The 9,767-nt window shown below is 57.0% G+C and overlaps 1 protein-coding gene across 1 annotated transcript; it reads left to right on the top strand.

Annotated features, from left to right (window-relative positions):
• Positions 1 to 400: 400 nt before the first annotated feature.
• Positions 401 to 5,134, top strand: LOC106891645 (oligophrenin-1-like). The gene is made up of 13 exons (XM_014948331.1): positions 401 to 1,335; positions 1,426 to 1,557; positions 1,712 to 1,876; positions 2,026 to 2,067; positions 2,423 to 2,507; positions 2,606 to 2,659; positions 2,767 to 2,833; positions 3,103 to 3,275; positions 3,518 to 3,679; positions 3,842 to 3,951; positions 4,339 to 4,762; positions 4,870 to 4,925; positions 5,014 to 5,134. The coding sequence occupies exons 1-13, from the start codon at positions 1,304 to 1,306 to the stop codon at positions 5,132 to 5,134; spliced, it is 1,623 nt and encodes a 540-aa protein (XP_014803817.1). The 5' UTR covers positions 401 to 1,303.
• The last annotated feature ends 4,633 nt before the right edge of the window (positions 5,135 to 9,767 follow it).

Below are 9,767 nucleotides of genomic sequence, written 5' to 3'. Positions count from 1 at the left end.
AGTGCAGAGTAGAGAGGGAGAATGACCTCCCTCGACCTGCTGGCCACACTCTTTCCTATGCAGCCCAGATCTTTCTCCTCAGTAGTGCTTCCCAGAAGATCCATCCCTAACCTGTACTGGTGCCTGGGGTTCTTCCTCCCCAGGTGAAGGACCCTACGTTTGTCCTTATTGAACCTCATTAGGTTCTTCTCTGCCCAGCTCTCCAGCCTGTTCAGATCGCGCTGGATGGCGGCACAGCCCTCTGGGGTGTCAGCCAGTCCTCCTAATTTGGTATCATCAGCAATCTTGCTGAGAATACAGCCTTTCATCCCTCAGCTTTTCTACTGGCACGTGGGAGGCATGTGGGACGGAGTGCCCTCTTGGTCAGTTTTGGGTCACCTCTTTGATGTTGAAAGGGGTGGAGGTCCTTTCCAAAGGGAAAACACACGTGCCAGCCACAACAGGCAAAACCAATTGCAGGGCTGATCTGCAGGTCTTGCAGTGATTGTGCAGGAGTCAGAAGAGCATGGAAATTTGCATGTGACTCTCCGAGCTGGCATCTGAAGTGTTTCAAAGGCAATGCCATCTTTGCTTCATGATTAACAATGGCAATCACTGCCCTAAGTAACTACACTCCCAGCTTCCAGGAGGTCTGGTAACCCGCTCAGGGGATGTTGTTTATCTAGACTTTCGTAAAGCCTTTGTCACCATTTCCCACAGCATTATCCTGGAGAAACTGGCTGCTTATGGCCTGGATGGGTGCATGCTTCACTGGATAAAAAAGCATGGAGAGGGCCAGACCCAGAGAGTACTGGTGAATGGAGTCCGTTGGAGGCCAGTCACAAGTGGTGACAAATTTCTCCATCAAGAGAGCTCTCAAGCGTTGGAAGAGGCTGAGGCTGCCCAGCGAAGTAATGGCATCACCGTCCCTGGAGGGATTGGAATGATGGGTAGATGTGGTGCTTAGCAACTTGGTTTAGTGGTGGTTTTGGCAGTGTTTGGTTGATGGTTGGACTGGAGGTCAAGTAGGCGAGAGCCATGGTCTTAGTGGGGAGAGCCCCCCAGTGCCCCTCCCCCACCACGGCCCCCCTGGCCAGTCTTGACATCACAATGGTGAACCCAGCGCTGGCCTGGCAACCTCCCCAGGGCCCTGCAGGGACAGTGCTGTGCCAGCACCGAGCGAGCGTCACTGGCAGAGCCCAGCTCTTGCCCAGCGTCCTTGTGAGAGTGGTTTTTGGCACCGCGACCCCCCTTGGCAGCCTTGCGTGGGCCAGCTGGGCACTGTCATCAGCCCCACAGCTGTGTCCCGCGTGAGGCCGTTGAGATGGGACAGGTCAACTGCTGCCAGGGCTCCAGGTGAGCTCCCCCCATGGCTCGGGGACACGCCGGCACGGCCGGTCCCCGCGGCAGCCCCCTTGCTCATGCCCGACGCCGTCTGCTCCCCAGGGACGACCCTGAGCCCGTGGCAGCACCACCCGAGCCGCTGCACCGGCAGCGCGTGAAGGTGACCGAGGGCCGGCGGAGCAGGAAGAGGGAGCTGCTCCTCTACAGGGACACCTTGGTCATCGCCAAGGCCAAGTAAGACTCGCAGAGCCCCTTTCCTCCCAAGCCCCAGGCCCCCGGCACCCTGCTGCTGGATGCACCCATGGCCGCCCCCATGGCAGGGGGAGGCTGGAGGGCAGCCCCCGGGCTTGGCCACCTCCAGGTCACTCCCTGACGCTCCTCTCTGCAGACGTGGCAGCGCCCCGCGCCCGCAGCTCTGCCTGGCCCTGGCCATGCTGCAGGTGCTCTGCAGCGGGAAGGGGGCAGCTGGCGATGCCACCACGGAGGAGAAGGGCAAGGACGCCAAGTCCCTTGTCCTGCTCTGGCCCTGCGGCTCCTGCGTGGTCACCTTCTGGTGAGTCTGGGTGCCTCGTCCCCACGGCAGGGCTGGGGGGTGCCTCTGTGGCCGTCCCCAGGGGGCTCTGTCCTGCCTCTGTGGCCGTCCCCACGGGGCAGGGCTGTGCCGCAGCGGGCACTCAGGCTGTTTCCCCTCTCTGTCTGCAGCTCCCGGGTGGTGAAGGAGCTCTGGCTCAGCGCCCTCCTTGGGTAAGCCCTGCCCGGCCGTGCAGCCTGGGCAAGCCCTGCTCCCAGCACCGGGGGGATGCTCCAGGCGTAGCCCCACCATGGGGAAACGGCCCTCCCCAGCTGGGGAGAGGTGCCCCCACGGCTGTGGGCAGCTCTCCAGCGGGCAGAGCTGGGGCAGCTGCTTCACCCAGCCGTGTCCAGCCAACACCTGCCCAGCCCCGGCCCCACCACTGCCGCTGCTCTCCACTCCACTCCACTGCCGGAGGGTGCCCGGCTGCTGGCGGGCACCTTGGAAGGGGCTCCCAGGGCGGGCGGGGGAGGGACAAGGCAGCTGGGGTCTCACACTGCTCTTTCTCTGCCCCGTCCCTGTGCACAGGCCACCAGCAGGAGTGGAGGGAGCCCGCGTCACCCAGGTGCCCTCCATCAAGCTCCTGCGGAAGGAGCTGAGGCGCCGCAATGCCGTGAGTGTCCCTCCTGTCTCCGCTCTGTCCCCAGAGCCTGCTGCAGCCCGGCAGCAGGGGCACGGCTTCTCACCTTCTGCTCTTTTGCCCTTGCCCAGGCCACCACACTCCACGCCAGCAGCCTGGAGAGGCTGGTCGAGCGGCAGGCAGAGGTGAGGCTGCCTCGGGCTGCCATCTGGCAGGGCTAGGGGCCGACGCAGCTCCCCGCGGGCCCTTTCTGCTGCGGGGCTGCTGGCTGAGCACAGGGCATTTCTTGCAGGCTGGTGCCAAGCAGCGGCCAGCTCCCGTCTCCTCTGCCAGCCAAGGCGGACCTGGCCACACAGCTGGTGAGTTTGCAGGAGACGGGGACCGCAGGGCCCTTCTCCTCTGGCAGGCGGGCACTGGTGCTGCAGCGGGGCTGCTGCTGCCTTCCCTGCAGGGCACGTCCATCCCCACGGCTCTGCGGCGGGAGAGAGCTGAGCCCCCAGAGCCCCTTCTTCCCAAACCACCCCTCTCCCCTTCTTTGGGTGGAGGGGGGACAGTGCTGAGAGGGTGCGGGAGCGCTCACCTGGCACTTCTCCTCCTCCACGCCTCTTTGCCCTCTTGTCCTTGGCAGCAGGTGGGACCGGCAGCAGGAGGAGCTTTCTTCCCTGGCCATTTGGCCGGCGAGGGAACTCGGCCGCTGCAGCAGCGCCCGGGCCGTCGGGCTCTGGCAGCAGCGGGGTTCTCTTTGGCCGGCCCCTGGCAGCTCTCTGCAGCCAGGATGGCACCCCTCCCCAGCCCATCCAGGTAAGCACGCCTGCCTAGGGGGTGCCCAGCCCTCTGGCTCCTCTGCAGAGGCGCTGGCCCGAGCAGAGGGAACCCAGCTGGGGCTCGGGGACAAAGCCCGCTCCTCCCCATCTCACCCACCCCTCCATCCTGCCCCACGGAGAGCCGCAGAGCTGCCCACGCTTGCTCCTGCCCCGAAGCTACCTTCACCTGCCCCAAAGCCCGTCTACAGCCCACCAACTCTCCTCCCCTCTGCCCTGCAGGACCTGCTGGCTCTTCTGCACCAGCACGGGCCATCCACGGAGGGGATCTTCCGGCTGGCGGCCGGCGAGCAGGCCTCCCGGCAGCTCAGGGAGGCCCTGGACTCCGGAGCGGAGGTCCACCTGGAAAGCCAGCCTGCGCACTTGCTGGCCGTCATCTTGAAGGTGAAGCCTGCTCCCCTGGGGCCTGGCAGCTCCCGGCTGGCTTGGTGCAGATGGGCAGGAACCCAAAGCCAGCCGCCTGCTCCTGAGCCAGAGTGACGGGGAGGCTGCCCCTGCTCCCGCCAGGAGTGCCCCAAGCCTCACCTGGAGCCCTTGGCCTTGCAGGACTTCCTGCGCAGGATCCCCTCCAAGCTCCTCCAGGCAGAGCTCTATGAGGAGTGGATCAGCGCCCTGCAGAAGGACAGCAGGCAGGAGAAGCTGGCAGCGCTCAAAGAGTAAGTGTGGCCAGCACCTGCTGCTGCCCAGGGGCTGGCAGAGGCCAGCACTTGCCTGCAAAGCCACGGCCTCCTTGAGACAGCAGTGTTCTCTGCCGGGCACGGCTGGCTGCTGTGGGGTGGGCTTTGGGGGCACGGTGGTGGCACAGCCAAGCATTTCTCTCCTTGGAGCGCTTGGGGCAGGCATGGTGGGTTGTTCCAGGAAGGGACTCTGGTCAGAAGAGCAGGGAGGGAAAGAGGTAGCCGTAGCTCAGAGAAGGCAGTCCTTCTGCTGGAGACCAGGCCTGGCCAGGGAGCCTTCCCCGGCGTAGGCTTGGGTGAGATCAGCCTGGGGGACCTGCGGTGACAGCGTCTGCTTTATTAACGTTGTGTGCCTGTTCCTCTCAGGGTGGCCAGCAAGTTGCCCCAAAGCAACCTCCTGCTCCTCAAGCAGTTGCTGTCCTTGCTGAAAGCCATCAGCAGCAACGTGGGCACCAGCAGGATGAGTGCTGCCAACCTGGCCATCTGTGTGGGGCCAAACCTGCTCAGCCCACCTGAGGAGCAGACCCTCCCCCTCGACGTCCTAGTGAAGGTGACGCAGAAGGTACGCTGTGCTTACCAGATGGCTACAGCTTCCCGGTCCCAGCAGAGAAGCAAGGGTCCGGAGGGGGAGAGGCTCTTGGACCCGTTTTCAGCCATGACACCAATGGTTTGCTTTGTGCAGGTCACGCAGCTGGTCGAGTTCCTCATTGAACACCACGAGGAACTCTTGGAGGGGGAGGAGGAGGCTGTGGTTGCCGGGGCATCAGGCACGGAGTCAGCAGCACTGGAGGTAAAAGCAGAAGCAGTAGAAGTATGTCAGGTCCGCAGAGAGCATGACCCAACCAAATTGGGCAGCTAGGTCCTGGCCACTTGATAAAGTCCACATTTCTGTTGCAGGTGCCTCCAGCAGCTCCAGAAAGCGAGCACGTGCAGAGGTTGACCGAGGAGAGAAGGTAAAATGAGACAGCTTTGGTTTTAAGAGCAGAATGGGTTCCAGTTTACCGTGGCTTTGCCCGTCTAACAATACTCTTGCATGGAAAGGTTGCCAGGCTCCTCACGTTCCAGCAGAAAGCGAAAGGCAACCTTTGAAAGGGAGGGTGACGGTCAACCAGAGGTTAAGAGAAGAAAGCTGGAAAAAGAGCTCTCCGAGACGGACAACTGAGGAAATCCAAGGAGGCAAGAAGAACGAGGAGCCCAGGTGTGTGGCAGACTCTGCTGTCCATCCTTTAAAGCTCTGAACACTGCTCGGAGTAGCGGAAGGGAGACAAAACCAACCAATCGGTACAAGAGAAGCATCTTTGGCCCTCTAAGCTGTGTTTCTAGCAAGGCACAGTGAGGGATGCTGCTGCTCGGGTTTTGGAAAGGCCCACACCGCAGCCACTGCTCAGAAGGGCTCTCTCTCTGTGCCAGGAACTACCCTTTTTTCATTGGACTTCCCAAAGAACGGGCGACAGAGTCCCGCCTCTCCCGCCTCCGTGGTTTCATCAGCGCTTTCTGCCTCTGTCCTTGCCTTGTAGGTGCCGAATGAGTTTTGCTGCTTGGATTTCCCTGGAGGAGCTCTGACGCCTGCCCTTGGAGAGACTGCATCGTGCAGCCCCAGCCCCACCTCAGCGGAGGCGAGGAGAGAGGCACCCACACCCTTCTGCTCTGGCCGGCAGCTTGCTCTCGGGCACCCCTGCTGTGGTTTGGGCTGGGCTGGCCACTAAACCCACCCACAGATGGCCTCTTTAACCTGACTCCCCTTCCAAGAAGGAGGGAGAGAACAGAAGAGAGAGAAAGACTTGTCTCGAGCTCCCAGGCTGATGATCCCATCGGCAGCAGGCACTGGGAATGTCCCAGACTGGAATCAACGACGGACAAGACCCAGGTTCTGCATCTGGAGTCAGGAAGGCATGAGTCGGGATCAAAGGCCGACCAAGAGACAAGAGTTCTCCTTGGGCTCCCTGGCCATTGAAGAAAGAGGCTGACCCCTTTCATCCCTCAGCTTTTCTACCGACATGAGGCACGTGGGATGGAGTACCCTCTTGGTCAGTTTTGGGTCGCCTGTCCTGTACGCTCCTCCCCACACCCCACAGGTGTGAGCCCACTAAAGACCCTTTTCCACTGCTGCCCTCCAGCTTTGTGCAGAACAAAGTGAACTGGCCTTGGCTGGTATAGCAAGAAGAATAAACAGGAGCCTCTCTGCATACCGTTCCTTGGGATTCACTAGAAACATCACACCTCGTCTGCTAGAAGCACACACTGTCTGAAAACTATGCCGTTAATCTCAGAGAGGCAGTGAGTTAGAAGAGGCTCAGCTGAAAAGTCAAATCACTGCAGAGCAAATGGGTTCTGTTTGACCTCAAACCAGGATGCCCACCAAGTCGGAGCAGCCCCGTCCCCTGTCCAGCTCTCTCTGGACTGATGCAGACGCACCCCTTTCTGACAGTCATCACCAGAGTTTTGAAACCAGCTTTTCCCACTGTTCCAAATACTTAAACAACCTCTTGATTACGGGATGAATCCGCTCAAAAGGAAGCAGTCTTCGAGAAATGAGGAGTTAAAATGTAAGCTGGGTTCCTTCTTTAAATCCCCTATCTCCTAACAAGGTCGACAATACTGTTTTGCTGCTTCAAGACATCATTGTGCTGGTCTCAGGACTACTCCCTACATTCCTGCCTTCCTCTCTTGTCACTTATCATAGCTCTGAGTAGTTGCAGGCCCCGTTTGTGGTCAGTCAGGCTATATTTGCTGGATCTTACCAAATCACGAAGGTAATAAATTGTCTGAGAGAACAGAACGAGTTGATAGGAAGGAACACCAGAACATGAAGTAGTGGCTTCAGCAATTTTAGGACGAACCAAGGTCACTCCGACCTTGCCAAGTACACCAAGAAGCTACCCAAATTAGGAAGAGTTCAGAAGTTTAACCTGAGGAAGACTCACAAGACGATCCCCCACCCTGATGAAGGCACCGGAACTCCCACCAGATGACTCCCCAAGATGGAAGACTCCGCCTATATATGAATATGCATGTAAAAATATGAATATGCATGTAAAGATTATGTAACCTACACTCAAACTTGTATAAAAAAGCTGCACTGATTGCTAACCGACGGAACTCTTTGTCCAGGGCGGCCTGGAGAGTTCCCCAACGCGTTGTTAATAAATACCTCCTGCTTATGGACTTGAAAACTTAGTCTCTGAGCAGTTTCTATTTTCTGAGCAGTTTCTATTTTCTGAGACTGCAGTTTCTATTTCGCCTTTTGGGGCAAATTCGGCATCAGGGAGCCCTCTTTGATGTCGAAAGGGGTGGAGGCCCTTTCCAAAGGGAAAACACACGTGCCAGCCACAACAGAAGAAAATCAATTGCAGGGCTGATCTGCAGGTCTTGCAGTGATTGTGCAAGAGTCAGCAGAGCATGGACATTTGCAACCTTGGACTTCAGGAGGGCTCACTTTGACCTCTTCCAGAAACTGCTTGGAGAAATCCCATGGGTTAGGGCTCTGGAAGGTCGGGGCGCTCCAGAGAGCTGGTCGATATTCCACTGTCACCTTCTCCAAGCTCAGGATCCGTGCATTGCAAAGAGCAAGAAATCAGGCAAAAGAAAGCAGGAGACCTGCAGGGTTGAGCAGAGAGCTTCTGAAAAAGCTCAGGTGGAAGAAGGAAGTTTAGAGTGCGTGGAAGAGGGAACTTGGGGAGATTACCAGAACGCTGTCAGAGTAGGCAGGGATGAGACGAGGGAAGCCAAGGCCTCCTTGGAATTCAACCTGGCAAGGGGTGTCAAGGCCACCAGGAAGGGTTTCTTCAGGTGTAGTGGAGGCAAAAGGAAAAGTAGAGAAATTGTGGGCCCGCTGTTGAATGAGATGGGTGCCACGGTGAAAGGGGATGCAGAGAAGGTGGAGAGCTGCTGAATGCTGTCTTTCACTGAATTTCACTGAATTTTTAGAGTTGGAAGGGACCATAGAGATCATCTAGTCCAACTGCCCTGCTAAAGCAGGACCACCCAGAGCTTGTCAGAGCATGTTACTCAGGACTGCATCCGGGCATAAATAAAAATAAAAATATAAAATAAAATAAATTAAAAAAAAATAAATAAAGTCTCCCCTCAGCCTTCTCTTCTCCAGGCTAAAGAGTCCCAGCTCTCTCAGCCTCTCCTCATAAGGGAGATGCTCCAATCCCTTAATCATCTTGATCAGGCGGGTGTTGAAAATCTCCAAAGAAGGGGACTCCACAACCTCCCTGGGCAGCCTGTTCCAGGGCTCCGTCACCCTCACCGTGAAAAAGTTTTTCCTCATATTCAAGTGGAACCCTTTCTGTTCCAACTTGTGCCCATTGCCCCCTGTCCTCTCACTGGTAACTACTGAAAAGAGTCGGGTTCCCTCCTCCCTCAGCCCGCCCTTGAGATACTTGTAGGCACTAATAAGGTCTCCCCTCAGCCTTCTCTTCTCCAGACTAAAGAGTCCCAGCTCTTTCAGCCTCTCCTCATAAAGGAGATGCTCCAGTCCTTGAATCATCTTTGTAGCCCTACGCTGGACTCTTTCCAGCAGTTCCCTGTCCCTCTTGAACTGGAGGCAGTATTCCAGTTGTGGCCTCACCAGTGCAGAGTAGAGGGGCAGAATGACCTCCCTTGACCTGCTGGCTACACTCTTCCCTATACAACCCAAGATACCATTGGCCTTCCTGGCCGCAAGAGCACACTGTTTACTCATTGTCATTTTACTGTCCACCAGGACCCCTAGATCTTTCTCTTCAGTAGTTGCCTCTAGCAGGTCCACCCCTAACCTATACTGGTACCTGACATTTTTCTTCCCCAGGTGCAGGACCCTACACTTTTCCCTGTTGAACCTCATGAGGTTCTTCTTTGCCCAGCCCTCTAGCCTGTCCAAGTCTCGCTGGATGGCAGCACAGCCCTCCGGGGTGTCAGCCACTCCTCCCAGTTTGGTATCATCAGCAAACTTGCTGAGGATACACTCTGTCCCCTCGTCCAGGTCACTGATGAATATATTAAACAGCACGGGTCCAAGTATTGACCCCTGGGGGACTCCACTGGTTACAGGCTTCCAACTTGAACCTGCTCCATTAATAATTACCCTTTGGGTCCTGTCACACAGCCAGTTCTCAATCCACCTCACTGTCCCCTCATCCAGCCTACACTTCCTCAGTTTCCCAATGAGGATTTTATGGGAGACAGTGTCAAAAGCCTTGCTGAAGTCAAGGTAGATGACATCTGCTGCCCTCCTCTCATCCAACCAACCAGTTATAGCATCGTAGAAGGCTATCAGATTGGTCATACATGATTTACCCTTGGTAAACCCATGTTGCCCACTTCCAATAATCCCCCGCTCTTCAACTTGTTTGGAGATGACATCTAGTATGAGTCTCTCCATTACCTTCCCAGGGACAGAAGTGATACTAACTGGGCTATATTTCCCAGGGTCCTCCTTCTTGCCCTTTTTGAAGACTGGAGTGATGTTGGGCTTCCTTCAGTCCTCAAGCACCTCACCTGTTCTCCATGATTTTTCAAAGATGATAGAGAGTGGCCCAGCAATAACGTCTACCAGCTCTCTCAGCACTTGCGGGTGCATCCCATCAGGGCCCATGGACTTATGAATGTCCAGTTTGGCCAAGTGGTCCCGAACCTGGTCCTCTACTAGAGGAAAAATTTCCTCTCTCCATACCGTTCCCCTTGCCTCCAAGGCCAGAGATTCATGAGGGGCAGTCCTAACAGTGAAAACTGAAGAAAAGAAGGCATTCAGCAACTCTGCTTTCTCCGTGTCTTCCACTACTAGGGTGCCCACCTCATTCATCAGTGGG

Source organism: Calidris pugnax, unplaced genomic scaffold, assembly GCF_001431845.1.
Source record: "Calidris pugnax isolate Ruff unplaced genomic scaffold, ASM143184v1 scaffold164, whole genome shotgun sequence".
Classification (NCBI taxonomy): Eukaryota; Metazoa; Chordata; class Aves; order Charadriiformes; family Scolopacidae; genus Calidris; species Calidris pugnax.
This window is presented reverse-complemented; position numbering and strand designations above follow the sequence as displayed.